Source organism: Saimiri boliviensis, chromosome 8 (genome assembly GCF_048565385.1).
Source record: "Saimiri boliviensis isolate mSaiBol1 chromosome 8, mSaiBol1.pri, whole genome shotgun sequence".
Lineage (NCBI taxonomy): Eukaryota > Metazoa > Chordata > Mammalia > Primates > Cebidae > Saimiri > Saimiri boliviensis.
Window position 1 is genome coordinate 78,494,949 of NC_133456.1, and position 26,163 is coordinate 78,521,111.

The 26,163-nt window shown below is 40.3% G+C and overlaps 1 protein-coding gene across 2 annotated transcripts in view; it reads right to left on the reverse strand.

Annotated features, from left to right (window-relative positions):
* Positions 1 to 265: 265 nt before the first annotated feature.
* The window catches only part of P3H2 (prolyl 3-hydroxylase 2), a 168,671-nt gene continuing 142,773 nt past the window's right edge, over positions 266 to 26,163 (reverse strand). The window contains exons 8-15 of one of the 2 annotated variants that reach the window (XM_039478945.2): positions 25,009 to 25,103; positions 16,645 to 16,772; positions 15,981 to 16,076; positions 15,291 to 15,441; positions 14,251 to 14,368; positions 13,172 to 13,247; positions 8,477 to 8,617; positions 266 to 1,439 (exon numbers count right to left, since the gene is read on the reverse strand). In XM_039478945.2, coding sequence (XP_039334879.2) covers positions 1,347 to 1,439; positions 8,477 to 8,617; positions 13,172 to 13,247; positions 14,251 to 14,368; positions 15,291 to 15,441; positions 15,981 to 16,076; positions 16,645 to 16,772; positions 25,009 to 25,103 — 898 coding nt within the window. In that variant the 3' untranslated portion in view covers positions 266 to 1,346. The remainder of the gene's footprint in view (positions 1,440 to 8,476; positions 8,618 to 13,171; positions 13,248 to 14,250; positions 14,369 to 15,290; positions 15,442 to 15,980; positions 16,077 to 16,644; positions 16,773 to 25,008; positions 25,104 to 26,163) is intronic. The other variant, XM_074404700.1, reaches the window with a different exon arrangement.

Below are 26,163 nucleotides of genomic sequence, written 5' to 3' on the forward strand. Positions count from 1 at the left end.
CTCTGTTCTTCAAGAGCGATGCCCCTGCCATTCCTGAGGCCACTGCGCCAGCCACGTTAGTCATGTCCCAGTGTTGCCCCTAGGTGGTTCCAAAAGTCCCTGTCTAATCACAAAACCATTCTGTGAAGATAAACCAAAAACTTGGGAGAAGAAAAATAGATGCCACATACTAAAATAAGGCTCCCTTTATTAAACAAATCAGACACAGGCATGAGTCTGTGTGCCGGATAGCAGCAATGAGGAGGGGGCCCCAAATATATGCAGATGACAATGAAAACCAAACAGAAGTTTATTTTTCTTAACTAAGTACAAAATACCTCTTTTCATCAGTGGATCCCACTCCCAGGCAACCTGGCAATGGTGCGTGGATCCAGGTAGTATTTGAGATTTTCTTCCAAAGTCACTGGGGTGAAAAGCCATTCTACTTCAACCTCTACATGACCTTCTAAAATGTACAGTTTAGAGGGTGGTCCTTTGTGGAGTACTGTGGAGGGTCAATCAAAGCTTCCAGTGTAAGTTTAGTGTCTGGTGAAAACACCAGAGCCAAAAATTCCACCAAGGCCCTGGAAAGACTGGAGGCCCCTCTATCTCATACAGTGATTACTGTATCATCCATGAAATCTCCTGGATCCTAGGTGATCATTACTCCCGAGATACCTGAGGCAGCGCAGACTCTGTCACAGGCTCCTCAGACCCAAAGCGGAGCTCATTTGGGAGAGTCAGAGCTCATGGCCATTAGCTTCTAAGAGGATGTGGCTGAAAGGCACAGAGCAAGAAACGGCTTCAGAGACTAAGCACATGTTAATTTTAGAACTGGAGCACACATGACAGCTGTAGTTTCACCAACAAGTTTACTCTCTCTGACCTTTTGGATTTGCAGCAAATTGTGTGTGTGTTTGGGGAGTAGGTGAACTGGGCTTCGATGGATAGATGAAATGATGAAAAAAACACGAAAAAGAGCAGGGCGTGATGACACGTGCCTGTGGTCCCAGCTCTTTGAGAGGCTTGGAGGATCACTTGAGCCCAAGAGTTTGATTGAGGATGCAGTGTGCTATGATCACACCTGTGAACAGCCACTGCCCTCCATCCTAGACAACATGGTAAAACCATGTGTCAAAGGAGAGAGAGAGAGAGAGAGAGAGAGAGAGAGAGAGAGAGAAACCCCAAAACAAGAAAGATAGATCGATAGATTGAGTGATGCAACACAAGCATCCTTAGGAACAGAAGGGAGATCTGATGATTCATATTAACCTGTTAATTTATCCCATGGCTCTGTACAAAAATAAAAAGGTTCTCATAAGATTAACAATTTAAATAAATATTTGATAGAACATTCTTTCTCATTTTTATAGCTCATCTTTAGGGTTGATATTCAGTTCATGCTTTCCTTGCTGTTCTTCATCCAGGATTGCAATCACTTCATCAGCCTGTATTCGCTCCTGCAAAAAAGGCAATTTACACATTTCTGTTACAAGCATAATAATCAGTCTCATCAGCAGACGCTTCCCAAACACTTCCTAACATCAATCTGTGCATGGGTTGATGCTAAATCCAGTTAAGCACTGAACATTTCCTCTTCAACCCCACACTGATGACTTCTCCTGACATTCCTAGGTCCGAAGCAATTACTTTCTAAGACTTCTCTCCTGCAAAGAATTACCCGCTTCCTGCCCTTTCTATGTCATGGCCCCACAGACAACTCCAACTCAGTTCAGTGTTCAAGCTGAATTCACCATTTTCTCCCCAAGAACCTGCCCTGCTCTTCACATAGGCTCTCTCTCAGTAGAGACCAACACTGCTCACCTATTTGCCTTAAAAGCCTGACCGTGGTTTCTTGCATGTGATGAGTCACCTATTCTGTTCTCTCTGCTGTCTCTGCTCTTTCTCCTCAATGCACTATTGTTGCCGTAGTTTAGGTCAGGATTTCTCAATGTTGGCCTGATTGACATTTTTAGACTGGATAATTCATTGTTGGCAGGGTGGGAGGGGGAGGCTGCCCTGTGCATTACTGGATGCTCAGTGACATCTCTGGCCTCTCTACCTACTACAGGGAGGCAACAGTAACCTCCCCCATCAAGTCCCAGATATTGCCAAGGTCCACTAACTGGCAAAATTGCTCCTTTTTTTTTTTTTTTTTTTGAGACAGAGTCTCACTCTGTCACCAGGCTGGAATGCAGTGGTGTGATCTTGGCTCACTGCAGTCTCTGCCTCCCGGGTTCAAGAAATTCTCCTGCCTCAGCCTCCCGAGTAGCTGGGACTACAGGCCTGTGCCACCACATCCAGCTAATTTTTGTACTTTTTGTAGAGATGGGGTTTCACCATGTTGACAAGGATGGTCTCGATTTCTTGACCTCGTGATCTGCCTGCCTTGGCCTTCCAAAGTGCTGGAATTACAGGCATGAGCCACTGCGCCCAGCCTTTTTTGTTTGTTTGTTTTTGAGACGGAGTTTCACTCTTGTTGCCCAAGCTGGAATGCAGTGGCGCGATCTCAGCTCACTGCAACCCTCCCCTCCCACGTTCAGGCGATTCTCCTGCCTCAGCCTCCCGCGTAGCTGAGATTCCAAGCACCTGCCACCACACCCGGCTAATTTTTCTTTTTGGCATTTTTAGTAGAGATGAGGTTTCACCATGTTAACCAGACTTGTTCTTGAACTCCCAACCTCCAGTGATCCACTCGCCTCGGCCTCCCGAAGTGCTGGGATTACAGGCGTGAGCCACTGCACCAGACCAACTGCTCGCTCTTGAGAGCCACTGTTGTAAGCCCTCGTCATCTGTTAATTACTGCTGCAGCCTCCGAATTGCTCTCCCGGACTCACTACTCACCCTCACATGCTTCTGATGAATCCTACTGGCTTAAATCTGACTATACCTCCTTCCTCCTTACAACTCTTTAATGCAGGCGTCCCCAAACTGCGGCCCCCCCGAGGCCATTTATCCAGCCCTCACCGCACTTCAGGAAGGGGCACCTCTTTCATTGGTGGTCAGTGAGAGGAGCACAGTATGTGGCAGCCCTCCAACGGTCTGAGGGACAGTGAACTGGCCCCCTGTGTAAAAAGTTTGGGGACACTTGCTTTAATGGGTCCCTACTGCTTGAAGTTTCAGGTCTGCTTTTCTTGCTATGCTAACAAGGAGCTGCCTTATACCTTTTTTTCTTCTTTTTCATACCTTGCTCTCTTCTTCAGGCTTATTTTGCCTTCTCTCCTCACCTTATAGTCCAACTTCTTAACTTACCTCAAGTTCCCTGAATGTAACACTTTGAAAAGAATTCCCTAATCTGATTCTGAAATAAGTGTTTCTCTGGATGTCCCCAGTAGCATGTACATTTTATTTTATTCCTCATATTAATCCATCAGCAGATCCAGCTGGTCTTCCTCCAAATTGTTTATCTCAAACCTTCCACATCTTTTCACCTTCTGTTACTACTCCAGTCTAAGCCTATATGTTAGCTAATCTTCTGTATCCTGTAACTCTCCAGGATTGGAGGAGGAGATGTGTGTGTGTGTTGGAGTAGGAGGACTACAATGACTTCCTACCAGTTACAATAAAATTCACATTTCCAGGCTGGGCACCGTGGCTCACGCCTGTAATCCCAGCACTTTGGGAGGTCGAGACAGGAGGATCACAAGGTCAGGAGTTTGAGACCAGCCTGGCCAACATGGTGAAACCCCCTCTCTACTGAAAATGCAAAAATTAGCTGGGCATGGTGGTGCACACCTGTAGTCCCAGCTACTCGGAAGGCTGAGGCAGGAGAATCACTTGAACCTGGGAGGCAGAGGTTGCAGTGAACCAAGATCACGCCACTGCACTCCAGCCTGGGTGACAGAGCAAGTCTGAAAAAAAAAATTCACATTTCCTAATCGGCCTGCGGAATCTGGCTCCTGCCTCCTCCATGTCCTCCTGTTACGCTTGTCTGCCATATTCCAGATGCTCCGGCTTTCACTGTTTCTTGGCGAAGACTCCAAACATCTTACTGTCTCTGGGCCTTTGCAGCTTGTCCTCTGCCTGGAATTCTCTCTTCCAGACATTTACCTTGGTGGATGTCTCATTTTTCAGGTTTCATGCCACTTGTTTGCAGAAGGCTCACACTTTGCCGCTCCTACTCCTTCACTCTGCAATCGGTTATCTTGTTCCATTTTCCACACGTCATCGGTCACTATCTGAAAGTCTCTCAATTTTTTTTTTTTTGGGGGGGGCGCTGTTTCTTTCCATTAGAATGTAAGCTCCAGAAGAGCAGGGCATCTTATCTTCTTGATCACTGCCGTATTTTCAGTACTCTGAAAAGCCACTGACATTTGGTAAGAGTTCTATTTTCTTTGATGAGTAAATATATAAAGGATAAAGCCTTTCTCCATCTAAAATGCCTCTCCCTAAAGAAATCTTACTGATCTTTTAAAGCTTTTTTCAAATGTCATCTCAAAGAAGGCTTTTTGGAGGATTGCTTTTTTATGTCCCTCAAACCATGCATTTGCTTATAAGGATTCTTAATAAACCACATTTGCCTTGTGGTTTAATTAGTTGGGCCCTTGTATTACCTCTCCAATGTGACTTCAAGCTCCTTGAAAATAGGAATCATATCTTAGTGTGTAGGCAGTCTTTAACACAGTGCCTGGGCACAGTAAGTTAAATAAACAATTATTTTATGACTTGAAAACAAAGCCCCTTTCATGCAAGAGCTTGTAATGAAAAACGTTGACAAAAAGACAGCGCGGCTGGCCTCAGTGGCTAATGCCTGTAATCCCATCACTTTGGGAGGCCCAGGCAGGCCGATCATGAGGTCAGGAGATTGAGACCATCCTGGCCAACATGGTGAAACCCCATTTCTACTAAAAATACAAAAATTAGCTGGGCATGATGGTGCACACCTGTAGTCCCAGCTACTGGGGAGGCTGAGGCAGGGAAATTGCTTGAACCTGGGAGGCAGAGGTTGCAGTGAGCTGAGATTGTGCCACTACACTGCAGCCTGGCAACAGAGTGAGACTCCACATTTTTTTTTTTAAAAAAAAAGGCAACTAAAAGGCCAAATATACTAAATAACAGAAAACTAAATTGCTGCCACATCTAAATAAAAAGCCCAATTACTACTTTACAAATATGAAGAAAACAATCTTTTTTTTTTTTTTTTTTTTTTTTTTTTTTTTTTTTGAAACAGTCTTACTCCGTCACCCAGGTTGGAGTGCAGTGGTATGATCTCGGCTCACAGCAACTTCCGCCTCCTGGGTTCAAGCAATTTTCCTGCCTCAGCTTCCCCAGAAGCTGGGATTACAGGCATGCACCACCATGCTCAGCTAATTTTTATGTTTTTAGTAAAGAAGGGGTTTCGCCACGTTGGCCAGGCTGGTCTCGAACCCCTGACCTCAGGCAATCTGCCAGCCTCAGCATCCCCAAGTGCTAGGCCCAGCTGAGGAAAACAATCTTTATGCTTAACAAATTGACACATACAAAGCTTTCACATCTGTTGAGCACAAGAAATTATCGTAATCGTGTCTCTCATAAAGGGAAAGAAATTCAGGAGCTGGAACCAATATATATGAAGCTTCAAACATCCTTGCATCCTTAAGACAATGTTGCTAAGTATTCCTTGATAACTGAGAACCTTTAAAGTAATTCATAATACGCATGAGAATCTGCCAGCTCTAATGACTTGCTCATAGGTAGGCATTTTCTGCTCAGGGATTCCATCTGAGAAAAGACGTCTAAGCCAGGGACTCCCAAACTCTGCTGCTGCACATTAGAATCACCTGGAGAGCTTTTAAAACTCCCGAAACGCAGATATTAGTAGTTTGTAAAGATCTCCAGATGATTTCCACGTGAAGCCAGGAACGTGACTCACAGCCTGGGCTAATTGAGTTGCGGAAGAGGTTCTCGTCGTTTCCCATTGTGGCCACTAGATGCCGCTACCGCCTGAAGAGTTTCTCGTACTTCGCCGTCAGAGGAACGGACATTGGCCTTGACGTTTCCTGATCAGAAACGAGCAAAGAGGGCGGGGCATGGGGGCTCACGCCTGTAATTCCAGCACTTTGGGAGGCCGAGGACGGTGGATCAAGAGGTTAGGAGTTCAAGACCAGCTTAGCCAAGATGGTGAAATACCGTCTCTACAAAAAAATACTAAAATTAGCCGGATGTGGTAGTGGGAGCGTATAATCCAGAGCCTGTAACCCCAGATACTCGGGAGCCTGAGGCAGGAGAATCTCCTGAACTCAGGAGGCGGAGGTTACAGTGAGCTGAGATCACTGCACTCTAGCCTAGGCGACAGAATGAGACTCCGTCTGAAAAAAAAAAAAGCAAAGAGAACTTAGTGTGAGCTTATTTTGAGAGAACAATACCTTGGAAGAGTACGTTTGGATTGTGAATGATGAAATAAATTGAATGTCTGCTGAACTGAGTATTAAAAGTGATGCAATTTTTCAATAATTTATCTTCACTGTCTACCCATTTATGTAGGTTCCTTAGTTTGTTTGTTTGTTTGTTTGTTTAAAAAGGTGCTTTGATGGAATGCTGGCATTTTGGAGACAGAAAATACAAAGATATAAAATAATGATCCGGGAATGCAATTGTTCATTCCCCTCTGAAGTTTTCAGGACTCTGTGCTCTGGTCCTTCTGTCAGGGCGGGCCAGCTGGCCGGCCTGCCTGCCTGCCTGCCTGCCTTCCTTCCTTCCTTCCTTCCTCTCTCTCTTTTCTTTCTTTTCTTTTCCTTCTTTCCTTTCTTTTTTTTTTTTTGAGACAGAGTTGCTCTTGTTGCCGAGGCTGGAGTGCAGCGGCACGATCTCGGCTCACTGCAACCTCCACCTCCTAGGTTCAAGTGATTCTCCTGCCTCAGCCCCCCAAGTAGCTGGGATTACAGGCTCCTGCCACCACGCCTGGCTAATTTTTGTATTTTTAGTAGAGACAGGGGTTTCACCATGTTGGCCAGGCTGGTCTCAAACTCCTGACCTCAGGTGATCCACCCGCCTCGGCCTCCCAAACTGTTGTGATTATAGGTGGAAGCCACCTCTCCCAGCCAGGGCCATTCTTTCCATAACTGGTTATCCTCTTCTTTTACAGGTCTGAGCTTACAGAAGTCGTCCTTGATTCCCCACTACAAAACGTATACTGCTGTTTTCTCACGTCCTATTTACTAATTGATCTGTCTGAGCGCCTTGTAGTCCGAGACCTTGCTCCGTTTACCCTTCTACCCCTAGGGCCTACCTGGCAGAGTTTCTCAGGCAGATAATAACAGGTCTTCTGTACAATAAAAGATCATAATAGGTATTTTGTAAAGTATGTGAAAGAATGGCTTAGGGGATGTGGGCAAACACTTTGTGAGTTGGGTTTGATGGTGAAAAGTAGATGAGAAAAAGGCATTATTTTTAAATAATTTCTGATGAAATTGCATTCAATTTAGGAACCTAAGAAAGAAAACTGGATAGAATGCCGTCTGTAAGAATAGAATTTCATAGCTTCATCAATACTTGGGGCGGGAGAAGACTTGGAAGTCAGCCAGTTCAGCCTCTGCTACGATGTTTCAGATTCCGTTTCAGTGTTCCATGCCAAGCAGTTGCCTGGGCTTTGACTGGAGCCATCCAATCAGCGCTTCCGAAGCAGACAATGCGGCCAAATTCTGGTGACTATTTGAAAGTTATTCCTGTGTCGAGCCCAAATTTTCCCTCCAGGGCCTCTAGCCATTGGTCGTAATTCATGTCTCTGCAGCTTTGCAGAAGTAGAGACTATGACATCTACTCATGAGCTTCCAAAACGATGAGATCATGCTCTCCTCCTAGCTAAGTGTCCTCAGCTACTTTGCAAATAATAATAATATTTAAATATTTAATGTAATAATGGTAATAATCTTTTAGATTTCCTTACCCTCTTCTAAATATGTTTCATATGATTCAAAACTGTTTGTTACGATTTTAAGGAAACAAATCAGTCTTCTGGGTGACCAATAAAAAGTGATTCCTTCTTGATGCCACTGGTTTTGTTTGTTTGTTTGTTTTTTGAGACAAGAGTCTTGCTCTGTTGCCCAGGCTGAAGTGCTATGGTGCAATCTTGGCTCACTGCAAATTACAAGTCCCAGGTTTGAGCGATTGTCCTGCCTCAGCTTCCCAAGTAACTGGGATTACAGGTGCATGCCACCACACCCAGTTAATTTTGTCTTTTTAGTAGAGATGGGGTTTTAGCATGTTAGTTAGGCTGGTCTTGATCTCCTGACCTCAAGTGATCCACCCACTTCGGCCTCCCAAAGTTCTGGGATTACAAGCAGGAGCCACTGTGCCTGGCCTTACAACCTGTTAATAAGCTCAAGACATGTTAGTGACTATCAGTTATCACTGACGGAGCTATTTCTACAAAGAGCTTCACTTATTAGAACATATCTGATTAAGAACTGCCTTTATAGCCCCTCTTCTTTTGCTCAGATGAAGCAGTTTAAAGGACTTCTCAGATAAAGCAGTTCATGAAGCAAGCCTAATTGGCTTTCTTGACGGGTGAGAAACTCACCAATTCTCTATAAAGTGGGTCCAGGGTGAACCACAGAGCCACTGCACACCTCTGGCCCTTCGTGACTGCCTTCACCCCATGAGGGTTCTCTCCTCCAGATGAGAAGCTGATCATGCGCCCACATTTTGGTTTTATAGAGGCCTGAGAAAGAAGGCAAAAATTAGACTTTCAATTGCTGTATCGCAAACATTTCCACAACTCCTGTCTCTCTGGCCTATGAGATTATTTCAGTTCAGGAATGAACCGAAGAAGAAAGGAATCCTGGGATTGAAAATGACGTAAACTGTCTCAATTTTTTCAGCTGTAAAACAAAGTTAAGGTCAAAATAATATATACCTCAGAAAATAAAAAAGTTTTTTCGAGTAAAATGGGTGGTAAAGTCCACATACATAGCAATCGTTCAATACATGCTATGACGATAGCCTGCAAATTCAAAGAAGGCAAAGTTTTTCTCTCATCATTCATTTCCTTAGCACTATCAAAGCATCTGGATACGAGGTAGATGTCCATTCCATACTTGTGGAATTAAAAAAAAACAAAAAAACAAAAAAACAGAACATTTGCAGTGCTGGAAAAGTTTTGTTATTGATCTAGGTAGTGGTTACGTGAGTGTATGTTCCTTCTAATTTTTAAATTGTACATTTATAGTGTACGTACTTTTCATAACACAAACATTTTTAAAACTCTGAAGTCATATTTCTGCATGATGTTTCATTTCCTTTACACTCTTCTTTCCCAGGGGTTATGTAGGCATTGTTTGAACATCTCTAGTGGTGAGAAGCCAACCCCCACTGGAGTGGCCTGTTCACCACGGCCTTTAATGTTTTTAAGATTGACACGGTCCTTCCGAGCTTGTGCACTGCTCAGGTGGAGCTGTCCACAGTGTTTAGCGAGAAGGGAGCAGTGACAGAAAAAGGGCAGATCAAACAAGCTGGCTCTTCAAGTTGAGTGACCATAAGCCACTGAGTAGTAGAGGCTTTGCTTCTGTGTTTAAAGAAGTGTCTCACGTGAGGAGAGTCCATTTTTCTTCCTTGGGAAATACAGAAACTTCATTCATTCCTCAGTATAGCTCAGAAAAGTAAAGCAGAACCAAAAAAGTGGCACCAGGCATTGTACTAGATAAGCACACGGGCTGGTTCTAACTAGCTATTTCCTGAATTGACTTGAGTTGACATGTGACCGTAAATTGTTGGTATCCTTCCGCATAAAATGAGCTTGCTGGTTTTTAATGCTAGCTACAGGAAGAATATTTTAAAATTTCCTAAAGTCCTTGACTGCTACATAACATCGGTACTCTCGGACTGTGTGACTACACATGAAAAGTCAGAGGTAGGTGGAGGAGTCAGACAGCCAGAGAGCCAGGTGGGTGCATATGTGTTTATGTGTGCGTGCGTGTGTATTTGTGTCTATGGGAGTCTTCATGTGTGTGTACATGTGATTTGTGTGCAAGTGTTAAGAAGAGCAGAAAACAGCAGTCAGTTTCTCGTTACTCTCCTATTCACATTAACTGAAGAGTGATTTGTCTTTGCTGGAACTGCTTTTCCTAAACAACTTTATCAAGGCAGATTTTCTGATGTAAATCTAGAGGGCTCACTAGTCAGTGGTATCCTCAGTGTCTATCAGATTCTGTTTTCCTGGAGAAGGAATTTGTACATTTACACATAGAAACAGCAACGTAAATGAAGTGTAAAACTTATGAAGTAGGATAGAGAAGTCTTCTGATTAAACTGCCTTGGGACATTGGAGTTTCAGGTTTTCTGGACTGCCTCTTCCCTGGTGCTGGTCAGGACTCACTCAAACACACGTTTACCAGTGCTTCTGCGTGATTACCAGGTCTTGATAACATTTTATAAGACTAAAAAAAGAGTGTGGTGACCATTCAGTATTTTCTTTCTTGTGGAATTGAAAGTACCGTTAAACATGAATAGCTTCGGGAATGTTTAGGAAAAGAAGCCGTGAACTGCATGAGGCAGCTGGAATTGATTATAGGTGTGGGTTCACAAGGGTCTCTAATCTCATCAGATAGAGTACATCATCTGATACTTGTCAGGTATTTGGAGGAATAAACAAGCTTTAGTGAACCTGTTTCCATGTGTGACATTATTTCTACAGGAAAAATATGTTATGAAGTTTAGATAAATGATTATAAACATACTTTTGTAGCACAGCCCCATTTATACTGAATTTACTTTTTCGTGAAACAAATGGAACTCATTAAATTTTATCTTTTTTGGACTTGCACAAAGAAACCAACATCCCTGAATTCCCAAGTCTCACAAATAAATGCTCTATTGAAAAGAACCCATATATCTTCCAAGCATACTAAGCATAATTTAAAATATTCCTTTTGCTTTCTGTCTACCTGATGATCAAGTTAGAAAAGCATTTGTGCTGTGATTGTCTTTAATAAAAGTAAAATTTCAGCCACCTTTCAAATAATTACCCGACTTCCCTATTTTTCCAAAGTAAAGGACTCAGAAGACTTTACTTCCTGTGTGGCCTCGAGCTATGTCATCTCTCTGCTCTATTTGTTCCTCCACAGTCAAAGGGAAACCTCAACAAAAGTATACCAATTTTTTTGGTTGTTGTTGCTGGTACTAGAATAAACCTCCTGTGGGAAAGGGATAAAAGCTGGTTTATCTAAAACTTTAGTTATCTACATTATTCCCTAAAATGTCATTGTATGCATTAATATGAAGTGTAAGTAATTTGAGAAAAATAAATGTTCTCAAATAGGAGCTTTTAAATTAACAAATTGCTTATCACTCATAAGCGGATGTTGAACAATGAGAACACACAGACACAGGGAAGGGAACATCACACACTGGGGCCTGGGGGTTTGGGGGCTAGGGGAGGAAGAGCCGGAGGTGGGGGGATTGGGGAGGGATAGCATTAGGAGAAATACCATGTAGACGACGGAGTGATGGATGCAGCAAACCACCACCATGGCACATGTATACCTATGTAACAAACCTGCACTATCTGCACATGTACCCCAGAACTTAAGGTATAATAATATAACATAAAAACAATTGTTTAAATTGGTTTTACTTTTTTCAGGGGAGGTTAGATTCAGTGTTTTTAAAAATAGTTACAGATTTTAATTAAAATTGTGGCACTCTCAAAGGAGAATATTATCTGCTTTCACGTCTTTAAAAAGCAGAATTCCAGTTAACTCGACAGTCAACAGTTAATGAAATAGGCAAAGCATCGAGCATTTCCAAATATGGCCACTAGATGGAGGAGAAGCAAAGAAATCTTTTCAACCACCTGACTCAAACTGCAATGTGCCAGTATTTTTGTACCTGTTTCAGAATTAGCAGAGATCAGAAATCAAATGCTTCCAACACACAAGCTTCCCCAGAAGAGGGGGAAAAAAAAAAAACAAAACAAAAAACACTTCTGGATTATAAATTCCAGATTGTTAGTCTTGACTTAATATATCAGATTATGAAGCATTAAAGTACTCCCATATTAGTATTTAAGCTTTTTACAAAAAAGTGAGGCATCATGACCTTTTTAACATACATTATTGCATAAAGTTGCATGAAATTTTTTTAGTTATAACTAAATTTTATTTATAAAAGTTATAAATTTTTTTATTAAAAAATTTTCTAGATAATTTTAACCAGAATCCTCATTGGAATCACCTTTAAACCCAGTGATATATACTTTTTGACGTTATCTGCTTATACCACAGTACTATGTCATGAATGACATATGTGTGCCATGAATGATATATATGTTTCACTAATAAGAAAAGCATGTAAGCTATGAGGGGAAAAGCATACAATTCAAGAAAAGTTTTAGAGATAGCTTCTATGATATCAAAACTTTGAAGTCTACCACATACACATCCCAACTATTTACATTTTGTATGGTGGAAAGAGATACCTAATAAAGTATAATCTAATTACTTTCCCAATTGTAAAATATTGTGTATGTTCTTTGGCTTAAAGACCAAAGGATGCTAAATATATAGTCTTTAAGTACTAAGTAGGCTTGTTTTCCAAAGGCACAGGTTTGCTTAGGAAGATGATGGTTGAACTGAACTTTTGATTTACTCTTTATTTACATATATTTATATGTGTGTGTGTGTGTGTGTGTGTGTGTGTGTATCAATGTTTAGGTATAGGTTTATTACATACAATCATGATCATATGTATTTCTATGCACACATATATGTGTATACCTATAGGTATATACACACACGTGTACATACACACACACATATATGATAATTTTGGAAACTAGATATTTGAAGGCCAATATTCAGTCCAAGTGTGTAGAACACTTTCAACCAGGTTACTTGAAAGACACCTTGTAGAATCATTTGACTTATTCTATAGAGACTTGCGTGATTTGGAACTAATGTTCTTACGTTTCCATCAGATGACTTGACAAAGAATTAGAAGACCTAGGTTTTGGCTCCAAGTCTAACACTAACTAGCTAAATGATCATGATAAATGCTTAATCCCAAAGTTCTTGAATTTATCCATCTCTACAACATACTAGAAGATTTTTATGGATGCTTCTAACAGTTTATGATCTATATATTTACTGGGACTCTCTTAACCTCCTGAATCTTCAGCTCAGAAGTATTTGAAATCCAACAGTCTTGAAGTCCACGTAGAAAAACGGCAATACTGAGCTAAAAAAATACTAAATAAGAATGTAAGAATAGATTTACTTACAGTCACAGTCTTAGCATCCATCTCAGTGAATATGAATTCTCCTCCTTCAAAGTCATCATTCATATACAGAAGAGCACTATAAGAAGGAAGAAAAAACTATCTGTACTATTATATGCTTACAATAGCATGGTCATAGAATACTGAAGACTGGTGATAATACTGTCCAGCCTCCATTCATAAATTTCCTTTGAACTAGTCATTGAAATAATTGGCCCTCCAAACGTTGAAACAGAAGATCATATAGAGTTTGGTTTATGCCTCTGAAAAGTTTACTTATTCCACCTTCATTAAAATTGTTATCATATTTCAAAGCTTGTGTCACATTTCACTTCCTCCCCAGAAAACCTAACTAGTTTTAATTTAGTCTAACCCTCTGAACCTGTCCACCTTATTTACAACTCTCTTCTTCCCTTATATAACAGTAACTCTAAAGGATGTTTGTTTGTTTGTTTGTTTGTTTTTTCCTCCTTAACTGCCTGGAGAGTTCCTTGTGGCCTAGCCATGCTTTTCAGATAGAGGGTGCTTAATCAATGTCTTGGAATCATGATCACAGCGTAGTAACAATGAACACACGCTGACTGTAACTCCTGATTCTTTACACACTGAAATATCTTTCAATAGGTTAGGACATTCTTTTCTCCTGAGTTTTGAGTGTCTTATTTATAAAATGCAGACATCATTCTCCATGGGTGTGAATAACAGATAAGTGACATGATAAAGTCCTTATGGGTGCCAAGACTCCATGCCCTTGTATTCTGACTGAAATACACATATCACAAGGAAAATGTTCCAGGGGAAACAGGATTTTTTTTTTTTTTGAAAAACATAAAATTTACTTTTTATATTAAAACAAAATGGACATTTTGTTGAATGGGATGCAAAATGTGCATAATCTTTAAGATAAAAGTGAGATGATAATGTCACTTCTTTGGTGACGACAGCTGCATCAGAAGATTACTTGAGAATTTCTGCCTCAGAGAGATGAAAATGTTATCAAGCAAAACAGAGCACCTTTCCAGCTTTCATTCTTTGAAAACTGTTAGGTAAAAGCTTTGTTTTGAAGTGGGTTCTAGCTTTACCTGTAGTCTCTAAATGTGTAAGCAGGAGGCTCCTTCCAGCATTCATTGGCTTCTGGATCCAACAGACAGTTGTCAGCATGGATGGGATGACTGAGGTCATTTCTTCTATCCTGCTGACCTGCCAGAAAAGGGAATAGGGAAGAAGGAGGAATGACGTGCGGCACCTTCCATCAAAGTGACTGACAATCTGAGTGTCTTCTCCCATTCCTGGTGTTCTTTGCAAATGCAGGGAGGTGAACAACGGGAAAGAACAGATGAAAGAACAGTGGACAAGCAGTTGAGTATCTGGTCTGGTTTTGGCATGAACTGGATGTGAAATCTTAAGCATGTCACACCCATCTCTTCAGCTGTAAAAGTTCTTTCTGATATAAACATATGTGAAAACAGTCCATGTATTTCATGGGTTGTACTTCACACAGGGCAGCAAAACAATGAGGGTGAAATGAAAATATTTAAAAAAAAAAAAAAAGATTTAATTCAGCTAAAACTTCCCAAGTGTAAAAGTCTACTCCTGTGACATCATTCTATTCATCATTCTATTCTGTGCCCTCCCCTATTCAGGGGGCAAAACAGAAGACATAGAGAAGAAATCAGGATGAGCAGGGACTGAGGTGGTCTCTGTCTTTCTGAGAGCATTTATTTCAATCATCTCTTCATCTTCTATGCTTCCACTTAATGCTGATAGACATCATGGTGACTATAATTTCCATGTTCCTGATTTCTCAAAATGGAAAACCTACAGCAGAAAAGCGTTTTGTTTGTTTGTTTGTTTGTTTTGTTTTGTTTGTTTTTTTGTGAGGCTTCAGCAATTAGGGAAAATTGATTTAGAAGGGAAAATGTTCAGAATGAGGTCTGGGTCTTAATAAAACCAAAATGAAGAAAAAGAGAGAAACAGAATAGGAGTTCCTCAGCGCCTTTTGTTTTAGAAATCTAGAGTTCATCTAAAATATGAACTATCATGCTACAGAGTTTTGTTTTGTATTGTTTTATTTCCCATTGCATTGCTGGTAAAAGGGAACCATTTCAGATTGGAATCTCACCAGACAGGGCTGTTCGGCAGACCATGTGTGTATAGGAAAAATACAGAGTTGAGTTCAGCATAAAATAAGATTCTACAATCTTTCGAGCCTTTTCACTGATGTCATAAAACAGACGGGCGCTCTTCAGTGGGACTCGACCTTCATAACCAGACTGAAAAAAAAAGCACATTAGAAACAAATGGCTTCATTGGAGGATGTAAGAAAAACAGGCACTAGATTGCATTGAGCTAATATGGGATTATCATGTCTGTCTTGACTAGTGGGAAGGCTGCTACATGTCTGTGGATTTCATTTAGGACATTGTGCCACTGGAGTAAACTCTTCCCAGTAACAGATGGAAAGCTAAAAGCTTTGGTTCCTCTTTGCTTCTATCATAATATGTTCTACCATCCTCTCTGACAATCCTTTCCGCGGTAGAGAATAATTACTTGTTTGAATATGTTTTCACTGTTAGATCATGATCTCTGTAAAAAGAGGGAATGTATCTTTTTAGTCAGGATATGTAAAGTTTGGTAAGTTGATGGCTGAATGGAGGAATGACGAAATAAATACAAGGACGTTTCCATTTCACATTTGCTTCCTTTAACTGTCCTCCTAGGCACATATTCTAAACGTTTTTCTTTCCTATACCTGCCACTTACGGAAGTCTTAGGCTGGCACTAAGGAACTCAAAAGAAGTTAAGACTTTACTTTGAGTGCCTTCAGGACAGTTGCACCTTCAAACTTTTCATTGGGCGTGTGGGGTGAAGTTTTTCCTCTGTATCCATCACCAACAATCATGATTCCCTGGAAGCAAATATAAGAAGATACTTCATCAATGATAACCATGTGTGTATAGGAAAAATACGAGTTGAGCTGATTTCATTGGGTCTCTTTTTCTGCTTTGGCTGCCAGAATGCTGAGAACTGTAGTCAACATTAAGAATCATTCCCATTTTATTCCAGGATGCTGGTATATTATTTCTTTTAATTAAAAGAGATATCTTTATTTAATCTTCATTCTATATTTTTACTATCAAATACTATCACTTTTTATGGAAATGAAAAGAATGTAAATTATTGATATATTGGTTAATTATTAATTAAAATAAAAGGACTTCTCCAGCAACTTTATATGATAGGCAGGGACCTTGCTAGATAGCTGTTGGTCTAGAAAATATGCCAGTACCTGGGAAAACTAAAATAATCCCAACCCAAAGGTTGTGAAAGTTCCTCAGAAATAATTTATGTCTTTCTCCTAAAGAAAGCACTATCTCAGGTCTTGTTTCCTGGCTCCAGATGAGACCAGGACTAAAGCAGTTCCAGCTTCTTGGTAGGCCCGTGCAGTTAGCTCCCCTCCTGTTCCCCGTCCTCACAGTGGCCACGCTGTAGAGCTCCTGGCACTGTTCTTCCGACAGGACGTTATCCAGGAGAACCCGCTGAGTCCCATTCAGCTGCTCCGAGTTGTAGACGAATGTGATGTTCTCATACAGCAGAGGACCACCTGAAAGGATAGAACACAGTGTCTTCCCTGTTACCTCTGTCCCCAAAAAGGAAGCACAGAACACAAAACAGCTTTCAGTGTTCAGTTCGAGTGAGTCAGTTTCTTCATGGATATTTAGAAATGCAAAGACACTTTCCAAATTAGAAAGCTTGATAAACACAGTATAGATTCAGAAGAAAGAGAGATGTCTGACTATCAGGTTTCCTCATAATATCATAATAATATGACATTTGTACATTATTTTGGGAGAGACAGAACTATTTTTGCATTTGTTTCTAATGCTGATCCTGAAAAGTCGACTGGGCATCTCATAGGACTCTCTTCTGAGAAAACCCACCCTTCTTCATAGCCGTTCATTCATACCTCTGTCACAACACCACAGATTGCATGTTTGGGCCCCCAGACATGACATGCACACCTCAGTTTCACTGGTGTCTAGAGAAATACCTTCACCAGGTAATTCAGGTAGTCACACCCAAGTCACTTGACTCCTCCTCAGTCTTCTTCCCACCATGTAACTGACCCTAGGATGTCTTGCTTTTGGAGTATTTTTCTCTGTTCTCTACAGGCAAAATCTTCACATTTCTATTTCCATGTAGGATGGCTTCTTTCAGGCACTTACTCTCTTCACAAAGAGAGACCACAACTTTATAAAATTCACCCCATATAGGCTCTTCAGAGGGTGACACTTTTGGGACACATTTTAGGTTGTGAAATTACAAAATCAAGACCTGACAGAATCTTTTTCTCAAAAGAGTAGGATTGAAGGACAAAGCCTCTGACAGAGAGGAAATCTTCTGATGTAGCATAGTGCAAACATCCTGAACCAGAAAATCGAACAGAAAAGAAAACACTGCTTCCTACCCTTTATAATACTCCTAAGGGGCCTGATGTGTGCTTGTCCATAGCAGCTGCTCAACGTAAGAACAGCAGGGGCGGGGAAGACACAACCCCCTGCCACCCTAGGACTAGCAAAAGTCACCAACACATTGGCCTAAAACACCCCTTTTGAAGAAAGAAGAGACAATTGAAATTGATGTCTACTTTCTCTCTATCAAACAGATTAGTCAGCTAGGGAAGAACACTCTCTAAATGTTTATTAGTCTAGCTAGGATAAAAGACTCACCACAGCTCATGATTAATGGAATATTAAAAGAATGTGGCAGTGTTTCTCAATCTAGAGTAATGTTCGGTTATCTGTTAAAGCAGAAGTTTCCTAAGGAGTTTCAGTGGTGGAAAATTATCTTTACTCTAATTTTACTTCTGTATATGCAATCATAAAACTATCAATCCATTATTTAATAGTTTCATATAGTACCAAAACTAATTTATAAGACTAAATAAAAGCATAAAACAAACTAAATTCCAATTAACAAATAAAATGGTTAATGTTATTTTTCTGAAAATAAAAAGCTACTTTCCATATGAATATTCTACTCACTGATCTAGTCTGCTTTCTTTTGAGTCAGGGTTCCTTATAGTACTGTTGGTGTGTAATTACTATTCTACCACAACTTTTCTCTATTTAAACTGCTACACAATCTTAGTGTACCATGATTAATTTTGGCCTTTGCATCAGTCCATTTTCATGTTTCTAATAAAGACATACCCAACACCGGGTAATTATAAAGAAAAAGAGTTTTAATGGACTCCCAGTTCCACATCTGGGGAGGCCTCACAATCATGGCAGAAGGCAAAGAAGGAGAAAGGCATGTCTTACATGGTGGCAGTCAAGAGAGTTGTGCAGGGGAACTCCCATTTATAAAACCATCAGATCTTGTGAGACTTATATACTACCAGGAGAACAAACCGCCCCTATAATTTAATTATCTCCACCTGGCCCTGCCCTTGACACATGGGACTATTACAGTTCAAGGCGAGATTTGGGTGGGGACACAGCCAAACCACATTAGCTTTCATCTGGTCCTAATACATTATTTATAAGTTCATTGTATTTCATTTATTTCTAGTCTCTAACCATTGAAGTATTATGAATTGGTGTCAATATGACCATAACTGTGTCCATTGAACCATGGAATCCCATGACAGCACTTGGCTAGAAGTTGGTCCCTTAGATAACCCCTAATTGCTTCTCTTAACTTTTAAAAATTGTGATCAAAATTCATAAATATGGAATTTTTGGATCCCAAGAATATATCCATAATCTCCCTGTTTTGGTATCACATCTTTTAGTTGATTAGAGAAATACGTTTTTCTACAATTTACTATTTCTCAAATTTTGTTGCATTGAAAGTTCTGGGGAAGTACTGGGTTACATAAAATATAAGAGGACCTCTCATAACTTTTAATGTATAAACAGGCCTTATTAATGTCCTAAGTAGTAATATAATATGCAGCAGTTTTTAGCCTTAACTGAATACAATTCTCTCCCTCCCCATCCCACTCCCCAACTTCCTTCTGCACAGAGACTTTACGAAGGGCTGCAATGATCACTGCCTCACGACATTCATACCCCTGTGTAATCTGCTTCCCACAAGTGTGAGTGGAATCTGGAACTTACTTCTAAGCAGTAGAATATTGTGATAAGATGGCATTTCTGTGACTATGTTACATAAAATTGCAACTTCTGTCTCACTAATAGACTCAGTCTATTGTCTTCTCTGCTGGCAATACTGAATGATGCAAGTGGCTATACTGAAGAGGATCACATGGCAAAGAACTGAGGGCGTCCTCCAGCCAACAATGAACTAGGAACTGAAAGACCATATTCCAACAACTTTTTAGGAACTGAATTCTGCTCTCTAACTTGGAGGTAGATCCTTCCCAGTCAAGCCATAGAAGAGACCTCAGCCCTGGTCAACAACTTGACTGAAACCTGTGAGAGATCCTGGAGCCAAGGACACAGTTACTTTCTCGCCAGACTCTTTCCCCATAGAAACCATGAGATAATAAATGGATATTTTCACAAGCTACTATTTTTTTTGGTTTTTGCAGCAATAAAAAAGCCTTTAAAGAATTTATTTGACAAGGTCTCACTGTCACTCAGGCTGAAGTGCAATGGCGCCATCATCATGGCTCACTGAAGCCTTGACCTCCTGTACTCAGGCAGTCCTCCCATCTCAGCCTCCCAAGTAGCTGGGACTACAGGCATGTGCCACCATGCTTAGATTTCTTTCTTTTTTTTTTTTTTTTTCAGGGTCTTGTTATGTTACCCAGACTGGTCTCCAACTACTGGGCTCAAGACATCCTCCCTCCTTAGCCTCCCAAAGTGCTGGGATTAGAGGCATGAGCCCCCATACCGAGCCAAGCAGTCTTTTAAAATCCCCCCCTCCCCTGCCAAATCTTAGCATAGAACACAATTTGGAAAAGGCTGCTCTAATCTGTGTAGCTGATTACGATTCATAGTCAAATTGAGACAGGCCTTCCCTCAAATATTTGAAAAAGTAAACTGCATATTCCATTTCAATTTAGAAGTATAAAAAGAAATGTTCCTTCAACAAGAAAGATAAGATACTTGTAGATTCACTAAAAAGCATTTGCTAATATAAAACTCAAGCAGAAATAAAAGATGGATGAGGGATTTAGTGAATTAAGTTGGTTTATCCTTTGCCAAGTTTTTCTCTTTTTCTATATTGAGGGTGTATTATTTTAAACATAATTAGCTTATTTTCAAAATATGATTTTGAAAGTTAGTGAAACTAAAATATTTAGAAAAGTGCCTACCATCCTTAAGCTCTGTTATAAGTATGTATGTATTATTACTATCATTATTATTGAATTAATAAGCTACATCTGGAGTACTGTGTTAAGTTCTGACTAAGACAACTTAATAAACATATAGCATTAAGAGAAGGCTACTGGGATATTGACAATTCTCCTAGCATTTCACAAGTAACATGCAAAGATCAAGTGAAGGGCATGTGAGATGTGGAGTCTTTTTTTGTGTGTGTTTATTTGCTTTGCTTTTTTTTTTTTTTTTTTTTTTTTTTTGAGACAGAATCTCGCTCTGTTGCCCAGCCTGGAGTTCAGTGGTGCAATCTTGGCTCACTGTGATCTCTGCCTCCTGGTTCAAGTGATTTCCCTGTGTCAGCCTCCCGAGTAGCTGGGATTACAGGTGCGTGCCACCATGCCTGGCTAATTTTTTATATTTTAGTAGAGATGGGGTTTCACCATGTTGGCCAGAATGGTCTCGATCTCCTGACCTCATGGTCTGCCCACCTTGGTCTCCCAAAATACTGGGATTATAGGTATGAGCCACTGCATCCAGCCCAGAGTCCTAAATATCTGAATCTTGGGTTCCGGAAGAATCTTCATTAGAAATTGACCTTTCATGTAGCTAACATAACTATTAATATTACTAAGTATAAAATTTTACAGGTATTTCCTACACATACATTTAACAAAAACAACCAATTACCCATCCACTAACCAAAGGGAAAAAAAAACAGATAAAATAAACTCCACTATTTAACAGGCAAGTCAACCAGCATACACATGACTAGTAGCACACCAGACATGGGAAAGCATTAAAATTAAAATAAAAATCGAGTCCAATAAATTGTGGTTTCTGGGGCCTGATTTGATGGCTTCAGCCAATTCTTAACCACAGCCCAAGAAGATTTAGTCAAACAACTTAATTCTTCTCTCATTCATAAAGTATGTGTCTGGCTCTGATTCTCTGGTTGCAGCAAGAAAGGATCACCTAAGAAAGTACACTATCTGACTCATGGTAAGAGAATCACTTTATCAGAAATCCCATAATGCCATACAAAACATGATGGAGTGGGCGGCCTAACAAGCCCTTATATGAGTACAGCCTTTAAAAAAAAAAAAAAGAAAAAAAAGGCCGGGTGTATTGGCTCACGCCTGTAATCCCAACACTTTGGGAGGCTGAGACGAGCGGATTACCTGAGCTCAGGAGTTCGAGACCAGCCTGGACAACATGGTGAAATCCCATCTCTACTAAAATTCAAAAAAATTGGCCGAGTGTGGTGGTGTGTGCCTGTAGTCTCAGCTACTCATGAGGCTGAGGCAGGAGAATTGCTTGAACCCAGCAGGCAGAGGTTGCCGTGAGCAGAGACAGCGCCACTGCATTCCAGCCTGGGTAACGGAGTGAGTGAGACTCTGTCTCTTATTAAAAAAAAATGCTTTTCATGTTCACTATCTTAAAACAGTTATTATCCTTTTACAGATAAAAAACATAGGGCCCAGGGAAATTGAGTCACTAGATCTTTATCACTGGAGCACATCAGATTAAGAGAATGCCAGAAACTAAGCCTCCTGATTCCAGTTTTACTCAACATTGTTTCTACTATCCCTTTACTGACTCTGGAATCATATCCAGCATCACGTTTAAAAATCTGGTTGGTTGGCTGGGCACAGTGGCTCACGCCTGCAATCCCAGCACTTTGGGAGCCCAAGCCTTGGGAGGAAAGTCATTGAACGCAGGAGGGGGAGGTTGCAGTGAGCTGAGATCCTGCCATTGCACTCCAGCCTGCATGACAGAGTAAGATTCCGTCTTAAAAAAAAAAAAAAAAAAAAAAAAAATCTAGTGGGTGAAAGGAGAACGAACAAGTGACAAAAATGTTTTCTAAGTAAGTTGCCATATTATGCATGCTTCATGGACTGAAGCCACTGTGAGATGTAAGTAGCTCTGGGTCACCCCATCTTAATGCTTAGGAGCTGTCCAGTGGGAATAATACTAAATACTAAATACTGTTAGGCATTAAGAGTAGATGACGATCTCTTTGGGGAAGATGAGAAAAGCTGAAGTATACTTTATTCTCTGCAACAAATGCCCCCTGATATCACCCTTTTGTCAGATTAAGATAGGAAAGTGTTTTCTGGTTGAGAACTTTTTATCTATCTCCCACTGCTCTTAATTTATATACTAATTAGGTATACGATGACTGGACAATAGGCTTTTCCGTTGTTATATAATAAGAAATATATTGGTATTTATCCCTTGTTTCTGGCATAGAGCTCCTAAACCCCTTGGAATTTCCCAAGGGATAAGAGTATCCTCTTATGTATAATGAGACCCTTTTAATCGCTGTTAAGTTTATGCCGATGAGGTGACTTAGGGTAGGGCCCTTACAAAGACTCAGAATGGGGCTGGTCACCAGAAAGACCAAGTGATGAGGGAAATTAAACTTTTAGCTCCACCCAAAGACCTCTGGGAAAGGAGTTGGGGGCATGCAGATTAAGCTCTATTAAAAACTCTTGAACAACAAGATTTGATGAGCTTCTAGGTGGCTGAGCACGTGGAGATGCTGGGAAGTTGGGAGGGCGGTTCGCCCACGGACGTTATGGAAGCTCCTCCTCCCATCCCCCCATACCTTGCCCTATGTACCTCTTCATCTAGCTGTTCATCTGTATCCTTTATAATAAACCAGTAAACACGACTGTTTCCCTGAGTTCTGTGAGATGCTCTAGCAAGTTAACCTAACCCAAAGTCAGGATCATGGGAACACTGGTTTGTAGGTGGTCCATGAGGGGTTGGCCAAAAGTAACAACTTATACTTACAGTTGGCATCTGAAATGGGGGCAGTCTTGTGGGCTGAGCCCTTAACCTGTGGAATCTGACACTATTTCCAGAGAGACAGTGTCAGAACTGAATTGCATTATTTGACACTCAGTTGCTATCCACTGGAGAATTACTGGTGTGTGTGTAAGAAAAAGCTCACACACATCTGGCCACATAAGTATTCTGTATTGAATATGAGAGTACGGTATGTAAAAATGTTTGTTATTTCCTTCAGACCAGTAGGTTCCCAGAAAACATTCCATCCTAAAATCCACTAGCCACTTCAACCTAGACAATTCTGCAGAAATGGTCGATTTGGATAGCCCAATCAATCATGATCATTCGCCATCACATGTAGTTTTCTGTTTTGCTCTTCTATTAACCTTCTAATCAGTTGCTGGACACCAGATTCCCTGGTAGCCAGGAAAAGAAAAATGCTTTGAAATTTGGCAACTGTCCTGGAGTTTCCCAAGCATTTACAGCAATGTGCTGGCTTATTGGCATGAACTTCCTGGGTGATTTCTCAGCTTAAAAAGCAACATGAACTCTGGCTGACCATGAAGCTCTCCGGCATTTGTAAAACAGCTTGGCCTTTGTGGCTACAAACTGAAGTCCAGGTCAGATTAGATAAGCATATTATCCTGTTTACTGCTTCAAACTGACTTGGAAGCTAAGGAAGGAAAGGGATGGGAAATGTGAGAGCTGTAGAGAGCCAGAATTTTTCAAATCAGAAAAATGTGCTGACAAGGTCTCCTGGGGAAAAGAGACCTTTTTTTTCTTCTTCCCAATGCAGCATTTTGAAAGCCTCTTCTTATTGTGCAATTATTCAATCAATAGGTGATACATTTCTGGTATCTACATTATTCTATGTTTCATGCAGCAGGTGAAGAAATGGGATTTGGGTCAAACGTGTGGGTTCAAATGCCCGTTCAAACTGTTCTGGGCTATGAGACTTTAAAGAAGTCACTAAATCTTCCCACATGAGATGCTGTTAGTATTAAAATAGTGTGCCAAAAATAAATTGTGTGCAAATTTGCTGGGAAATCATAAAGCATATAGAGATACTAATTGTTAAGAATTACTCCTGCTGTTAGTATTATTATTGCTAATAGATTTTATTAATATAACAATGTTTGGCTCTACTTAGAAACTATTTTTTGGCAACATTCCACCCATGTCTCCCCTAATTTTGATCTTACCTAAGTAGGTATATAATGTTTCGCTTGCTTCATCTCTGTGCCTTTGCTCCATTTCTTTTAATCACTAGAATGGTTTCCTTTACATTCAGGCATTCTTACTAAATTCTGCTTTCTCTAAAGGCCCTGCTCAGATTTATGTGCTTCAAGCATCTAAGATTAACTAACCTAATATACCATGGGGCCTGCCTCCTCTCCCAGTCCTCTGAACTCACACTACCTGGCACTCACTGACACTGTAACAGAAGTAAGCCATAAGAAATTGCTGAGCCTCTGGTATTCTGAGAATGGTGATGACCATGCAAGATTCCTATGGGAAACAGACAAGGAAGTGAATTTGGAGGCATTTTTTTAAAAAACCTTTGGTAATAATATACGAATCTAACACATTCTTGTATTTAAGTCTTGCTTTCAGGCTATTAGGGAGTATAATGGCGTAGTCCTTTCATTGTTTTCTAGAGAAAGTGGGTTCTTCCCTGATCTGGATAAGAACTGGTCAAGCCCCAAATTCCCCTTCCCCTCCTTTATAGAATAAAATTGTATGGCTACTTACCTTCTCTTAGGTCTCGATCTATCTTGGGTGATAACTTTTTTCCCATTGACAATCCGTGAACTTCTGCTCCCTCTGTGTTCACTCCAGAAGGGACCCTGCCCAATCAAAAAATTTTAAATGGAAATTCATTATTGAATAGAGACATTCAAAGTCAAAGAATACTTTACCCAGGTAGTCTATGATTCTATATTGTATATTTTGTTGTACACAAGTTCACCTGTCTTTTAAAGTCAAATTAAATGTCCCTGCCTCTTTGAAGTTCTCTATTTCCTCAGTGAGTTTGCTTTATTTCATGCCTCTAATTCTTCTTAGCAACCTTTATTACAATTGATTGTATTCATAACTTAACCTGCTTCAGATTAGACTCTAACCTCAACAGAGTAGGAAAATAATTATCATGTGCATCTTTATGATGCTCAGAGTGTCCAATGGGGCCTGGAGCATGGAGTGCATTATTGAACAATTGTTGAATTGAAATGAATTATATCGTAATGTAGAAGTTCAAATGTAGTCAAAATAATGGCTGTTTTGAGAAAGAAGACACAGGTTTGTCATTTCCAAACACACAAATGGTAGCAGGTCATCCTTTATAAATGTAAAAAATCAAACAAATCCAAATGTGTATATACATTCTGGAATCTTTTGCAATAATGTTACGCCACCCAAGGGTTGAGTCCTTGAAGTCTAGTGAAAGATTTCAAGATTCTAAATAAAATCTGGATCTGCCCTTCCTTTGTGATGAGACTCTAAGTAAGTTGCTTGCCTTGTCAGGGCCTTAGTTTCCCAATTTGAAAATGAATAAGCTGGACCATGTGATCTCAAGCAGGTATTTTGAACCTTCTGAGTTTCAGTTCTTTAAAAGATGTAAATCGACTTTCATCGTTTTAAACAATGAGCTTTCATGATTTCTGATTCTGTTAGTGACACTTAATATTTTAGCTTGCAGTATAACATGCTGAACTTCATCATTTCAAGTAAATATGGTAAGGAAATTCATCCTCGAAAGAATTACATAGTTATTTCTGTTAATAAATCAAAAGTAGCCAAGCTTCTCAGATTTGGAATCATGCCCTTTTTTCTTTTTTTCTTTTTTCTGGGAAAAAAACATGAGACCCAGAAAACAGAAGATATATTATCTAAGGTTACACAAACGTG